This window comes from Urocitellus parryii, chromosome 6, assembly GCF_045843805.1.
Source record: "Urocitellus parryii isolate mUroPar1 chromosome 6, mUroPar1.hap1, whole genome shotgun sequence".
NCBI lineage: Eukaryota > Metazoa > Chordata > Mammalia > Rodentia > Sciuridae > Urocitellus > Urocitellus parryii.
The window spans coordinates 25,385,189-25,401,701 of NC_135536.1; the positions used below are offsets into that span (position 1 = coordinate 25,385,189).

Below are 16,513 nucleotides of genomic sequence, written 5' to 3' on the forward strand. Positions count from 1 at the left end.
TATTAGAAAAGTGGGCTTCCTCCTTAATCTGCCGTAATTCAGGATGCCTTTCACCTGCCCACCTCCACAGCTACCTGAACACCACAAACCGTCTTCTTGTAACCCTGGGTGGTTCCTTGATCTGATCATACTTCCCTTTATGGGAAAATATTCTGATGGAGCCAATGGAAGGGACCAGGGGAAGGGAAGTGCCACCAGGGCTGCCCTTCCCCCCTCAAAAGACCAAGAAAAGCAGGGATGTTTGGAAGTACCCATCCTTCTTTTCTTTAGTTCTCCAAGAGAAGCATGTGTATTTTTTTTTGGGGGGGGGAACAGACAATAAAAACTAAAGTGCAGTCTTTTGGTGACAGGGCAAGGCAGGTAGACCAATCTTGTAATCACCCCAATACTCGGAGGAAGCCCAATAGTAGCAATCGAACAATGAAAGAAAAGACAATTTTAAGTAGGATCAGTTCTCAAATCCTGACTTGGGCTGATAATGTGGAAAATTTTTATTTAGGAGAAAAACGCTTCATTCACAGCCCACCCCATGCTTAGCTGAGCTGAATTTCCTGCACAGTTCATTCCCTGCATATTTGAATATTTTAGGTTACAGATGCTGAATTTACAGATCTTTATATGCAGTTTTCTTCAGGGTGTATAATGAGTTAGAATTCTGCCATGAGGACATTAGCATGTTCTTTCAGTGATTTTTGCTTTTATATCAAACTGAAAACAGTCAAACCCTCAAGGGCTTCCTTTGACCAGGGAAGAATGGCATTAAGATGGGCAATGGAATGGAGGGCAAGACAAAAGCAAGCCTTTACCCAGAGTGAAACTCAGGGAGAAGCCCAGCTCCTCTCCCCCAACCTGGGGCCCAGCCGGGCCCGAGGAGGAGCAGGAGGAAGTTAACCGCCTGGTTGCTCTGAAATTAGCTCCGTTCACCCCCATTATCGACGGTCATGCCTTGTTTCATGCTTGCCTCTTGGAGGCAGCCCAGCAGGGCCAGCGCCCAGGATGACAAATGGCAGTGGAGAATGGAGAAACCAGGGGAGAGTGGGGGTGGGGCACCATGATGCATCAGGAAAGGTGCCCCTCACACACAGCAGGGTGGCCCCACTGCCAGCCTGGTCCACAGCAGGAGGGACAGGCAGCTAGGCCTGCCAGCAAGGAGGAGGCTCTGAGTGACCAGCCAGAGGCACAAAGGCAAGCAGTGCAGGCAGCTGCAGGATCACAGGCACAGAGCACCTACCTTGTTCACTCATCATGAGGTGGGAGAGGCCTGGAGGAAGTAGAAGGTGGGGAGAGAGAGGAGGTGGGGAAAGGGAAGGAAAAAAGAAAGAAGACAAAGTTAAAATCCCAAATGCAATGCCATCGTAATTCTTGGGTGGCAAGAGGTGTGGTAAGGTACATGAACACACTCGGAGCATGCAACAAACCAGCACCCCAGCCTTCCTGCTTCAGGGCAGAAGGCTGGCTCTTACCCTCCCCAAGACAGTCTTTACGTTGTCAAACTGTAATGGGCCTAATAAGGCCGACTTTCCTTTTGCCATTGTTCTATGCAATACATAGGATTTATGATAAATATAGTAAAATCAGGTCCCTGGGAAGGCAACTCACAACCCCAGGTAAAGTAGGTTTCTTCCTTTCTTTCAAATTACTTGGAATAGTAATACATGGTCACTGTAGAAACTTGGAGAAATTCAGACAAATAAAGAGGAAAAAAACAAGCATTTGAATTCCTACTATCCAAAGATTACCATCAACTCTTTTTATAATATAATGTTGTTTTCTGCATAAATTTAATCCTATTGAACATGCCAGATATGTACCTGCTTGCAAGAGATGCCCAGACAACCTAAAACCGATGCTCGGTATTACCATTTCGCCTAATACTACCTTCTCTGATCATTTCCCGACTTTGCTCCATACCCTGTCCTCTACTTTTCCTCCACTTTTTGTTTGTTTGTTTGTTTGTTTTCCTAGAAAGTTCTACACACTTATCAGGAAGACCCAGTTCACCAATGAATAGGTTAAAAAAAATGTTCAAAAAGTCTAAATAAACAAAAAACAGAATCTCTGGCCACATTCTTATGCAAAGGTAAACAAGGTTATTAAGAACCCCTTCCTTCAAGAGAAGCATAAGCTCTGATGATTTTTTTTTTAAAGATTCCCCACCATTAACCTACTCTGCCAGTCATCTGCTCTTGTATTGCTTTTATTATTACTGGAGATGTTTCACCAAATCCAGATCACCCCAGAGAACCTTTACTTGCAGCAAAATTCAGGGATATAGGGGATTAATAAAGGAGGAAAGAAAAAAAAAAAACTCTGAAGTATGAAAATCTCTAAATGTTTTTGGAGATTACTAGAGATTTACAAAAGTAATCAGAGGCAAAATATAGGTCAAACAACTGACTTTTAAAAGATCAGAGATATATTAAATACATAGATACATGTGCCCCAAATGTCATGGAGTCTATTTTTTTAAACAAATTTCATTAAACCACAATCATATTGTAAATGCACAGTTCTGGCCTTCATTGCTGTAGGACTGGAATCAGTACTTATGGAAGAACAGAACCATGCCAAGGCAAGTCATTGTAATGATTTGTTTTGTTAAAAAAAAATAAGTTTAATTTTTTGGGGGGTGAGTGGGTAGTAAGATAGAAAAGAGAGAGGACAGGAAACCTTCACAGAAATAACTACAGTGCCTGATATTTCTGCACAGAGTCACAGCCTTCAGCATCCCTATCAAGAGCACAGAGGGAAGGGATGAGGGCAGGCAGGTGTGGTATCTGGAAAGGGGAATGTACGAATTTAGTAGGTGACCATTCATAAGAGCCTTGTCAGCTTTAAGAAATGGGAAAAGGAAAGATCCAAAAAAATTCCTAAGAGTAAAATTGGGGTTTGTTGTTGTTGTTGTTGGATTAAAAAGCCACCATTTTCTAGCTGAGATTAAAGATACGTGGCAACTACAGGACAGTAAGTAGAAAAGAGCTGAAGAGTCTACTTGACTCAAACAAATAAAAAGAGCTGAAGAGTCTACTTGACCCAAACAAATATTTTTACAAATTTTCCAAAATGTAGGATAAGCAAGACACTTGATAGTAAGGGGTCCTCGGACCCTGGGGAAACTTCTCCAGTTGGGTTTCAACTTCTGTATATTTCACTAGTGACCTGTGAAATGCTTGGAAAAAAAAAAGATGCTGGACTCTACCCCAGACATAATGAACTCGAATCTTGGGGATGGGTAGGGGCCAGAACTGAATTGTATATAAGTTGCCCAAGTGGTTCCCAAGGTCCCTGAAACTTGAGAGCTACCTCTTGGGAATGGCATATAAATCAAATTTTGGTAAATTAAATTGTATGATAAATTCACTAAGAGGAATTGGATATTTAATGGAACCCTGCAGTGGATCCTTTTGTGAAGGGAAGAATCCTTTTAAAATGCAAATAACCTACCACCTGTGTTTTTTAAATTCGAATATGTACTTATCAGGTTTTATTAAACTAAATATGTGCTTGCAGTATTGCCACTCAAGTAAAATGTTCATCTTCTTCAACTTGTAAAAGCCTTAAATAGAAATATTAAACCAGGAAAGCAAACTTGAGCACCTAAATGCCAAAACTCTGGTTTTGCAGGCAATAAAGCAAATGGACAGGAGATAAGTGTGACAGGAAGCCGGGTGGGGGAGGGGGTGGCCTGTGTAAGTATAACATGATTTGAGTTTTATTTTGCTTTTTGTGAAGGGAATTTTATTTCACTTTCAAGAGCTTTTACATCAATCTCTTTTCTTGTGTAACCCTATCCTCATGGCTTGCAGAGTTAAGAACTGGAAACCAAGAATTCCAGAGTATTCAGGTCTATTCTGAAATTCTGTCTCCACCTGATCTTTCAAAACATCCCCAGTTGGTGCTAAAAAACCTCAGGCTTCTCAATAGTAAATGGAAAAACCAACAACCAATCAAGCAAGCAGTTCAAGTGCCTTCTACATGCAAGGCTGGATTGGGATGGTGGGAATGCAAGTAGGTATAATACAGCATCTGTAACTTCTAGGAGTTCAAATTCCAGCTGGGAAGAGGTATGTGTGTTTAGGGTTACACACACACACACACACACACACACACACGACATATACCAGCACTTCATGTGAAGCACAGGGATTAACAGTAAGGACTCCTGAAATAGATTTGAATTTCATCTCTGCTACTTTCTAGCTTGTAACCCTAGGAAAGTTCCTAAACTTTTCTGGGCTTAGATTTTTTCCTATTTATAAAATATGGATAATATTGTCTACTTCATACATTGTTTTGAGGAGGAAATAAATTATGTAAATCTTATGTTCTGAAAGTGTACTAATATGTGAGGCAAAATGATTATGGTGCCTGACACACAGTAGGTGTTCTGTGTATACTTGGTGGTTGAGTGAGAAATGAATAGGGAATTGCTAAGAATCAAGGAACCAGACAATTTGGAAGAGAAGGATTAACAGGGGCATGCTGGGTGCTCAGAAAATAGGCCTTGGAAGATGCTTTAAGATTTAGAGAGTTGGTGAACAGTCCAGATAGCACCACCAGTTTCCAAGACCACGAAGCACATTTGTAAGAGCTTTCCTGTTTACCTTTTCAGAAATAACTAGGGTGGTACTAAGCACATGGAAGTGCTATCAATGATAAAGCAACAAACACATGCTATACAGAAAAAGGAATGAATATGTATAAATAGCTCATATAAGGAAGGAGTGAAAGATTGTCCTAGGGATCAGAGTATGGAGGCCCAGGGTTTCAAGGTTAAGTAAGATGGACTTGATCTTGCAGCTGTTGGAAGAAACTGAGGGTTCATGGGCAAAAGCAGGACCCAGGAAAACTAATGTCCAGGAAGATTGCTTTTGTAATAATATGGATAGGATGGATTAGATGGAAAGAGATGAAGGCAGAAAGATCAGTCATGGACAAAGGACCCAAATGAGTATCATGGCAGCAGGAAAGAAAAGGGGAAAGAGGATTCGCTGGCTTTGATGATGGATGAGATACATCAGGGGAGGGATGGATGGGAGAGAGCAGGAAGCAAAGTCAGAAATAGGAAGGTGGGTGAGGTGGGATAGGAGGTGGATTAGGAGTGAGGACAGAGTGGGTTCTGTTTCAGGCATGATGAGCTGAAGAGAGAGAAGGATCACTCAAGCAAAAATGCCCAGTATGAATTTAACACTGTAGGACTATGGAAAGCGAGGAACTCAGGATGAACATAAGGACTTAGTATAACCCCTTCGTGGAAGAGAGTCAGCACCCTCAGGGTAAAATGTGAAAGAAAGACCCTTTGAGGAAAGGATCTGCAGCTGAGTTGTAAGCTGGGATGGAGGCGGGGTTACTGAGATTAGTAGAAGTTCATCTTTTTTCCACATATACTCAACATTGAAATATATAAAAAAATACTTTTTATTTTAAAAAGAAAATTAAACTCTATGACTTTGCAACATAACATTACTGAAAATAATGTTCAAAGTATCTTTAAAACTGAGTAGGACATAATTAGCAAGAAAGAAAGGAGGATCTCTGCTGGATGTGTTGTGTGTGTGTTTGACAAGGAAGGAATTAAAATGAAGATAGACCATCTTGTCAACCTCAGAAGCAGAGAGTCAAAATGCATGCACATCAGCAGTGGCTCCCCAGGCCACACTGCCAACCCTAGGACTATCACCTACCTGGTTTGAAGTTTGCATTTATTCTGAGACTGATATTTCAGGGCTGCCAAAAGATAAGGGTTGGGCTGGACTCGGGGCTGATGGAACCAAAAACAATTCTAAAACAATTTTGTCAGAAGCTCTGGATTTCAACAGATCCTCAAGTATGACTCAAAAGTCAGATCCATAGAAGTTCACCTAAGAGTAGGTAGGAAACAGAAGCTGAGCTCAGATGCCTGTAATCACAGCAGCTTGGAAGGCTAAGGCAGGAGGATCCTGAGTTCAAAACCAGCCTCAGCAAAAGCGAGGCACTAAGCAACTCAGTAAGACCCTGTCTCTAAAGAAAATACAAAATAGTGCTGGGAATGTGGCTCAGTGGTGGAGTGCCCCTGAGTTCAATCCCCAGTACCCAATTAAAAAAAAGAATTCTATCTGATGTCACACCTTCATAAAGTACCATCCTTGCTGCATCTAGGGACCATTCTGGATCCCAACAAGGGTCTGATTCTGAAACCTTTCCTCCTCCCTTTCTACGGCTATATTCCATCTTTCATGGTACACAGATTCCCAGAGTACACACAGGAACAAGAGGAGAAAAAGATAAGACACGCAAAGTCAAAATTGCCTTAGAACAGACTGCAAATCATATGTAAAATATATGCGAAATATATGTATGGCCCTCTAAACTATGTTACACCCTTCAGGAAAATCCCCATGGAGATAGCTGCTTTTGCAGCTTGGGAAAATGGAAATGGCTATGAAAGCAAAGTCATTTGTAAGCAGCTGTGGCCATCATGAAGCCTGTCATGAGAATGACTAATACGGAGAATGGAAAGCATTTACTGATGCAGGCTAGAAGACGACTCAGTGTTCAGAAACCGGGCCAGAAGCCCAAGGCCTCCGTCATTTTAGCTAATACTGTCTCTCCTCAAACCTGTGGTATTCCACCCACCTCTGAGGGTTTTCAGTCTTTCCTTCCTTCGTTCACCCTGGCAGGGTAACCGGAGAAAGTATTTCAGGGAAGGAAGAAAAAAAAATTCAGAAAAATGAGTTATCTCTGCCAAGACTTTTATTTCATTCACTTTCAGGGTAACTTTTATCCCAGTGAAAAATCCACATATATAATCTCTTTTTTTTTTTTCCATACCAAAGCAGAGACATTAAATGTCACTAATTGCTGCAAGTGCCAATGTTGAATTCTTAGGAAACCACAAGAACTTTTTAAAGAGTAATTACATAAAATCAGAAGGTAAGGGAAAACATTCACCTGATGTTTTTCCAGAAAAACTAAGGAGATGGTGAAGAGCAGGGAGAGGGGCCGCCAGAGAGAAGCAGCTAGGTAGGGATCGGGAATTTGAAAAAGAGAGAAATAAGAATCTCAGGGTCAGATTTGCATTTTAAAGAGAGAAGGAGCTTAATGTGTATTTCTACTGAAACATAAAATTCTTCCTTTCCCAGGTTATTTCGTGGAGAGATTAAGCCACTTCTCTCTTTAAAATGCAAATCTGGACATGAGACACACTGCTCCTCAGCCACTGATATCATCATGTGGGACAGATCATCAGGACAGCCAAACTAAAGGTCTCTCCTCAAAGAAAGGAGCATAGCACAGGGACTTTTTTGACAGAAGAAGAAAGAGTCATATGGGCTAAAGTCTGCCACCATGAGCAGGAGAAAGGGCACAGGGTGCAGAATATTTAAAGGGAAAGGGACCTCAGACTGGCCCTTCCCTGGGCAATTCCTTGACCTTCATTGTGAACTTTAGTTTCCTTTTCTAGCAGGGGTTCATTTGCACCTTACAGCAGAGCTGAGGCCTGTTCTGTAATTTGATCAATGACTCAGCTAGGGACATGAATAGCATGCTCTCTGGATGTTGTGATGATCTAAAGTTTAAAGGAGTAGCCAATTTTTGAGCTACTGGGACAGCAGTCCAAAAGGATAGGAACAGGAAAGATGTGGAATTTAATTTTAAGGAAAAAAAATTAACATTCTGGTACTCAAGCACCATCCCCCATACCCATACCCAACACACAAAATTTCAATAGTCCTACCTCTTGTTATATTAAGTGTTTTGATTCAGAGTATGGTACAATATATGAGGAGTAGCTTAACCAGGTGGGGTGTTTCCTAAGAAAGACAGCCAGGATTATAAGGAGTCCAAAAGCATGTCAAATACAGAACGACTGAAGGAACTTCTATGTTCAGCCCAGTTGAGAGAGCTAGGTAAGGATATGAGCACTGCCCTCAAGCATTTTAAAAACTGCAAATACAGCTGGGCGCCCTGGAGCATGCCTGTAATCCCAGGGGGCTCAAGAGGCTGAGGGAGGAGGATCATGAGTTCAAAGCCAGCCTCAGCAAAAGTTAGGTGCTACGCAGCTCAGTGAGACCCTGTCTCAAAATAAAATACAAAATAGGGCTGGGGATACAGCTCAGTGGTCAAGTGCTGCTGAATTCAACCCCCCAGTACCCACCCCCGACCAAAAAAAACCCTGCATGCAAGATAAATAGGCAAACACATTCAGAGGATAGAAAGATAAGGGAAGTTTCACCTGCCAGAAATACCACAAAAGAGAGTCCAAGTGGGATTTAGGACATAGCTAACAATAATCCCTTTCAACATTAAGATCTTTTGCCTCTATGGATCCAAAGAGGCCAAGCAATAAATTGGATTACATGAAAGTACTAATATTTGACTGGTTCTAAACTATAAAACCAGCAATTTAAATGGTTCTAAGCAATATGCTGAGAACACTACCCATGGTCAGAATGGTAAGCTTATCACCATCATAGCCTACCACCGCCATAACCAAGCCGATCACCTATCAGCAATCATGAGCTAACACTCAAGAAGACCAACTATTTACATATATGATTTTGGATTTTCCATAAGTTTGACACAGTAATGAACATGAGCTAAATAGCTGAACTGATGATGGTGATACTGGTTTCCAGAGAAACAAAACAGAAGAGTTACTGCTGCTAATTCTCTAAGATAGGGGCCAATGAAGTCCCATTGGGTTTTGCCCTTCCATGATGCCACCATGTCTAATCCACACAATCTAACCCTTGATAGGGTATAACTGTACCAACTTGCTCTCAAAGTTGGCCTCTAAACCAAATTTGTTCTTACAGCATTGTGGCAGGACTGACTGAACAGAAAGTGCTGCCACCAATTACACCATGAGTCACCAACAGCTTCTGTACGGCCTAACCTCAGAGAAGAGGACAGAACCCCCACAGCACACTCCCAGTGCATTTCATCTCTTGGTATAAAGAGTGACAAAAGTCCCTCATGAATGAATCCACAGATGGCGGAGAGATGAAGGAAGTCATGTCTGTCACTCTACAGGCTAAAGGATCAGCACTAAAGACTTTTAGAAAAGACTTGTCCCAAAGGGGAGAAAGTCCTTGCTTTCCTACTGTCATGGATTTCTCCAAAATCATTCTTCATTTGTGAGTAACATAAACCCGAAAGGAACAATTGATGTGCTGAGTAAAAAAAACTATACCCAAAGAGTTCATGGTGTGCTATTTAACAAAATCAAAGAAAGGTCCCAAGCCTAAGTCAAATAAACCAATTGCACAAATGTAGGAAGGAAAAAGAAATGGCTTAGCAGTAGTGCCCACAAAAATAGGAAGGATTTTCACTGACTTTAGGTACAATTTAATACTATAGTAACTTTTTAAAAAAAGTTAAGGTGTTTAGTGCTGCCATTAACAGATATAGACTCTAGAAAAAAGAAGCAATGTAATCATCCTATAATGGATCTATCCCAATTGTGCCCATATCACTCACTATATGTGGTGTGGACATCTTTGGAAAGGAGGTGGGGGGATGTCATATTTTAGAAAACAATGACCCAAATGAAAGAACTTAAAACCCTTTGATGAAAATGCCCATAGAAACTGGAAATGTTTTAGCCTTTAGAAAAAAAAAAAGAGAAGATTCTTAAAGACAAAAGGCTTATCTTCAAATACTGGGAGTGTAATTAGATCTATTCTGTGTCTCTCCAAGGACTGAAAGCTATACAGGTGGTGAAAGCTATAATGACTCAGGATAAGAAAGAACTCTCAAACATTTAGTGCTGTCCAAATGGAATGTAAAAGCTAAAACGATGAGTTGCTCATTGCAGAAGGGGTTCAACTCAAAAGTTAGGTGCATAATGAGCCTTGACAATGGCTATGTTTGGACATGAAGTTCCCCAAAAGCTCAAGTGTTGAAGGCTTGGTGCCCAGTGTAGCAGTGTTCAGAGCTGAGGCCCTTGGGAGGTGTTTGGATCGTGAGTGCTCTGACGTCATCCATGGATTAAGCCATTGATGGATTCATAGCTCAATGTGCTATTGAGAAGTGATGGAAACAAGTTGAGAAAGTAGGTCACTGGGTGCGTGCCCTTGAAGGTATAAATTGTCTCCTTTCTCTTTCTCTTTTGCCTCCTGGCTACTAAGAGGTCAGCAGCTTTGCTCACCATGCACTCCCTGCCATGACGTTCTACCTCTCCACAGGCCCAGTGACAATGGTGCCACGTGATCATGAACTGAAACTATGAGCCAAATTGATCTTTCCTCCTTTTAATAAAGTTGTTTATCTCAGGTATTTCATCACAACAATGGAAAGCTGACAAACACAACAACCTATTTGGTCTCTTTCAACCCTAAAATGGTGATGGTAATGGAAGTTTGTGAGCACATAAAATATGGCAGGCAATAGGGAGATGGGCACAGATAAGTCTCTGTTCTCAGACTAAGACACTCCCTGCCCCTCAAAAGCCCGTGGAAGCACATAGAGGGCAATGGGGAAAATTCACAGCTGGCTATAATGTCTCTATAGGCCCTGAGACCTAGATGCCATTGAGAAACTTCTAGAAGGGCCACATTGGTCCCTTCCTCCCTTCAACCACACTCTTTCCATGAAAGTCTTTGGTGGTATAAAATAGTGGTTGAGTATGAAATCTTATTTCTCTTCACCTTCAGATCATTGTCTTTCAAACAGCAGTTCTCAAGTGTGGTCATATCAGAATCACCTGAGAGAACTACTTTCTTTAATGAGCCTGGATCGCCTTTATTAGCTCGCCAGGTGATTTTAGTGCTTATTAGAGTTTGCAAACCTCTGCTCTCAGTAATCCAAAATCTGGACTCAAATCCCAGCTCTACTTCTGTGAGATATGGGGCAAGTGGACTTTTCTGGGCCTCTTTCCTATAAAATATCTGCCCCCTCATCTATAAAATATGCCCTCAGGATCACTGTGACATCAAGCAGCCACCCATGGAAAGCACTTGGCATAGTTCACGGTACACAGGAAAGGCTCAAAAGTATGTTCTTGTGGTCATTGTTTATGACACTGGTCTATTTAGGGACCATCTCTGCCCACTCGTCAACTCTGGCCAACACCATTTCTTTAATAAGCTGGCAACAGTAGTAGTCCCCTGCCCTCAGATGCCTCCCTTCCCAGGCCATCAGCAAAATTGCTTCTCAGGGAAGCCACGGTCCTGGGCTCTTGGCTGCATTCCATCTCCACACCCATCCTGAGGCCTAACCCAGCAAACTGACTAGATTAACTTCTAACTTACGAACTTACCAGCCTCCCTAGGCCAGACTACTGATTGGGATGTTCTCCAATGCTCCAATGCTCGCTGTGCGTTCTCTCTCTCTCTCTCTCTCTCTCTCTCTCTCTCTCTCTCTCTCTCTCTCTCTCTCTCTCTCTCTCTGTCTCACACACACACACACACACACACACACACTCACACACACACTAAAAAATATTGACTTAGCTGGGTTATATGGAAGTCCAATATTGCCTAATTTTCCCTCTCTGCAAAGAAGGAATTGATCTAGAATAGTTTCCCAGTGATTTCATCAATGGCAATTTAAGCAGCATAAATTTTTGAATGAGGCTGTCTCATATATCATAGGTTGTTTAGCATTCATTGCCCCATGTTACTAAATGCCACCAATGCCCCTCATTGAACCAACAAATAAACTCCCCACATAGTTGGTGCCCTTGGAGGGGTAGTATTATTGGTATCGTTGCCTTGACTAGAAATTGCTAATGATTTGTTCAGCTCTAATTCTGGCCTTTCCCTCCAGAACTGGGAAATGAAAGGTGACCATATCCAACCCCCTAGTGGGTTTGCCTCTCTAAGAGAGCCAAAGGAGGGCATTTTAAAAGGTTCCAGCAAAGAAGCACCAAGAATCAGTGATCTGCTTTCTGAGATAACCAGAGCTGGGGGCAGGATGGCCAATAGCTCCTTACTCACAATTAGTCATGAAATATGACCATGGGAGCCAAGGGGAACTTCTCAGGACCTAGCCTGGCAATTGGCTGAAAATGAGCACTGTTAGCCAACCAAGGGACCCTTCCAACCCAATCACACATGGCAGCCTGCATAGTCCACTGAGCGGAGCCCAAGATGGGCACTGAATAAAATTGGATCAATTATCTTCCATCTCAGGGTGAGCCCCAATAAAAAGCAGACTTTTAGAGTGGCCTAAGGCAAAACTAAGATCTGAGTCCCAAACTATTTATTCATTCAGCAAGTCTTTGCTCTGTGCTTATAATGTATTGGCACTATTCTTGGCCAAGAACAGTCATGAACAGGAGGGCACCTTGTGGAGTATATGCTCCTGATGCTTCCAGGACCAGACAGACAAGGGTTTTGTATCCTACTCCACCGCCTTCTACTGGACGGTATCAGTGGTTACTTACCAAAGCTAAGCCTCAGTTGGTTCAGAGGTGAGATGGACCTAATAATGGAATCTACTTCCTGGGAATATCAAAAGAATTAAATAATGCATGCAAAACTTAGCATTTCAGTGCCTGGCTCAAAATACAAGCTCAATAAATGTCAAGTGTTTTTTTCCTAATAAAGTAATAAAAGAAAAAGTACTGGGACTCTTGCCCAAAAGAATAGGAAAGAAAGGTAAAATGTTATAGGTACTTCTGGAGTTAGGAGCTTGGTAGTGGAAAGACATTCTACTCCTTGCTATTCCCCCAAGGTGTCCAGATTAGATTAGACAATCTAGTCCTAGGCTCTCAGAATGAAAAAAGGCTAAGTGGTTGTCTGACACTGACCCTTCACCTTAAAGAAAGGAACTCTGTTTTCCAAAGGGGCTAAAGGGGTCAGGGCACTTAGCTCTGGGGGGAAAGCAGAACCACAGATCTGAAGTCCCAGACAAGAACTTCAATCTCAAAATCTACCGCGCCTGCTCCTGACCTTGAACAAAAAGATGCAACTTCCTGGAGCCCAGGATTCTCCACCTGGCATATGATGAGTATACTGTAGATACTGGTCTCTGTCCCCTCTTACTGGAATTCCAAGGCTCCACTTGAGAGCACAGTGGGGATTTCAGCATGAGGAAGTATTCACTCACTGGAAGCCTAAAGGTCAGGACCCATGGGAGAGAGTATGGAAAAAGGAGAGAACAACAGATGTGTTTAGAGAGGTGCTGCGTCACAGAACTGGACATGCCACTGGACAATTAGGGAGACAAAAACACAAAGAATGAGGGGGACATCTTTAAAAAAATGTCTTCATCTATAAAAGAGAAACACACGTTGAAAGATTCAAAGATTCCAATGAGATGACTAATAATAAAAGCTAAATATACGTGGCTTACTCTATGCCAGGCACAGTTAACAGGACTATGTGCAAGAGTTCACTTAATCCTCAAGACAGTCAGAGGCACCCTCTCATTGTCCCTATCTTATAGATACAGAAAGTAGGACCCACCAAGTCACTTGAGCAGGTCCTATCACTGTGGCAGAGACAAGATGTCAACCCCAGCACCTCACTCGAGAGTCTGTGCTCTAACCCAGGGGTGGCAATTTTTTTCCCTTACAGGTAATGATTCTAGACTTTTCAGGCTGTGAAGTCTCTATTGCAACTGCCCAACTCAGACTTTGTGGCTCAGAAGCTGCTACAGACAATAGACAAAAGGACTGAGCCTGGTTGTGTTCCACCAAAAACTTTACAAATGTGGAAACCGAACTTCATGCAGTTTTGGTATTACCCATTGCTCTATTGTTTGCAACCACTTAAAAATGTTTAAAAAAAAATTCTTAGCTCACAAACCTGCAAAAGCAGGCAGTGGGCTGGGTTTGGCCCTTCAGTCATAATTTACTCACTCCTGTGCTCTCTTGCCTCACAGGATGTAAACTATTATACAGAAAGTGTCTCAACAGCAACCTGCAAGGACTGAGTGGCCAGTAACCTTTCATTGTTCCCCTTCTCTAATCTCATTCTCCCTCCCACTCCAGTCAGCAAGATCAAGTAGGTGTCTCATGCTGTACCCAGCACAAGAGATGAGGATAGGGCTTTATCAAGCGGAACTGCAACTTCCTAGGTGAAGACACACCTGGAGGCCCCCCCAGGGGAAGAGAGACACCCGTGTGTCTCCAACATTAATGTGCTGACACTCGGGGCTCTTGATCAAATGCCCGTTCTGTTTCAGCAGGTCTAGGTAGGGCCTGAGCTTCTGCTTTTCTAACAAGCTCCCAGGGATGCTGATGCTGCTGGTCCCCTGGTCAACAGTCTTCTGCAGCCTTCTCTTTGTGTCCACAGACACAAGCTGGATTCCTTAGGCGCTGCCTTCTGACTTCAGGCACAGAACAGTGTCTCTCTCTCTCTCTCTCTCTCTCTCTCTCTCTCTCTCTCTCTCTGGGGCTGAACTGAGCAACTCTCTGGAGACAGTGCAGGGTTCAGGGCAGATTACCAGGTCCCCTGCCCTAGGACAGTCCTGGGATGGCTTCCACTGAAGAGGAAAAGACAGTGAGGGCCGAGATCAAGAGCAGGTGGAGGAAGGCAAAGGCGTCAGTTCCTTCTGGCAACAGAGGCCTCCTCTGGGGCTCCTCAGACAGGAGCCCCTCCTCCTGCGCCTGCCAGGGTTCTGATGGACCAAAGAGAGGCCTATTTCCTCGTCGGGCCTCTGCCTAACTAGGGCACTTCCACAAGGTCACAGTTATTCATTTAAATTCCAGCTCTAATTGGCGGGCAGAGCTTGAGACATTATCCACTGTGAGGAGGCTGCGAGGGAGACCACAAATGGCCCCTGGCAGGAGGGAGAATACCAGAGAAGGGGAGTACAGGGTCTCCCCCCAACAGGCCTGTGGGGGGCCTGCCTCCTGGATCCCTCCACTAGGCTTCCCTTCCCCTAACAGTTCTGGAACATGCAGAAGTTAGGAGAGGGTGGAGGGCAAGGCAGGGATGGGACTCCTCACCCCTTCCCCACACATCCCAGGAAGACAAATGACAAATCCCAAGGAGCATGAGCATGGAACACAGCATCTACCTGGGGTGCCTTCCAGGCCCCAAGTGGGGTTACATGGCCTTGGCAATGTCCCTTCTCTTCTTTGGGCCTCCGTTTGCCTCTCTGAAAGTCTGTACTCTTTGGACAGGGTATCCTTTAAACTCCCACATGTCTTGGGACCCTACAGATTCACAATGTCCCTTGTGCTTATGGCCACTATTTCGGTTCCATCAAGATTTCTGAGGTCCTGCTCTGTGCCATGAACCTGGTGATGAGATAGGAATGCAGACACAGGTTAGTCAGGAGCCTGGCCCACAGCACCCCCATGATATTGGCAGGGTTTAGGATGACAGGCACACAGGTTTGCAGACCCAGGGATCTGAGATCCTGGTCCATTCACTAGCAGGAGGGGACCACACATGGGTTCCTGAAACTTCCTGAGGCTCCCTTTCCCTATCCGTGGTGCACCTTCCTGGAGGGGAAGAGAAGGCAGGAAGGTGGCAGTGCCCAGCCCCACTCCTGCAGGTCAGCATGCCATCTGAACCTTCTTCCCAAAGACCAGGAAGAGGAACTACATCCTTTCCCACAGGGCAGTGGGGTGACAAATGTCTTCCCCATTCCCTTGGATGTCCAGGACTCACTCTCGGAGCTCCCACGCTGCCATTTGGAGTTTGGGAAGGTGCTCCCGCCAGGCTGGCCCGTCTCAGCCTGCATCTTCCAGTGGGTTACTTCTAACCATCTCCTCAGCATGTCAAATTCATCAATTAATCAATTGTCCCTTTATAGTCTTCCAGTAGCCCCTGGGTAAACAGTTACATTAGCTCATAAAATCCCCAATTTGTCTTCCTGAGGGGAAGGGGGAAAAAAATCAAAGAACCACTAAAGGCCTCTTGTGTCAGAGTCACGGCCCAGCTGGCTCCGGACTGCCTGGCCAGGGGCTCAGAGAGACTGGAGGCTGCCCACCGACCCCAGCCAGGGCCTGGCCCGTGCAGGCCACCTCCCGCCATGCCCCAAGCCACAAGGAAAGGATGTGAATCACCAGGCTTAGAAATCATAAAAAATCAAGAGGATAGAGGAGTGACAGGTTTGACAATCAGCCCGAGGCACTTCAAGGGCAGAACGAAGGGCACATGATCTGGGATTTAGCTAGAATCCCCTTTCAGTCCTGCCGCTCAAGGGCTGGGTGACTGTAGCACATGGCTTGACCTCACTGGGCCTCAATTTCCTCAGCAGTGGAGTTCAGGCAACAAACCTCAGAGTGTTATAAGACAATAAAATGAGACAAGAGCCAAGAAAAAGGAATGGTACCATGACCTGGGGGATGGGTAGTCACTAGCAGGAGGGGACCACTGTCGCTGTTGTCCCAGGAAGGGTCACCCCCTTCTACCCATAAGGCCTCTGTTCCTCCTCACCATTCTCTTCCATCTAGGACCAATATGGCAAAAATCTCCCCCCTCTATTCTAAGGAACCTTCAGGGGTACAGGCCAGGCCAGAGGCAGATGATACCTATCTTATATTGAGGCTCTAATGAAGGCAGGCTGGATTTTAGCCCTTGCTACTCCTCAGCAGGAAGAACCTATGCAGGTACCACATGCACAGCCCAAG

The 16,513-nt window shown here is 44.0% G+C and overlaps 1 protein-coding gene across 9 annotated transcripts in view; it reads right to left on the reverse strand.

Annotated features, from left to right (window-relative positions):
• The window catches only part of Nrxn3 (neurexin 3), a 1,484,695-nt gene that overhangs the window by 1,433,815 nt on the left and 34,367 nt on the right, over positions 1-16,513 (reverse strand). For all 9 annotated transcript variants that reach the window (XM_077800321.1, XM_077800320.1, XM_077800323.1 and 6 more), the window contains exon 3: positions 1,232-1,261. In XM_077800321.1, the coding sequence (XP_077656447.1) occupies positions 1,232-1,261 (30 nt within the window). The remainder of the gene's footprint in view (positions 1-1,231; positions 1,262-16,513) is intronic.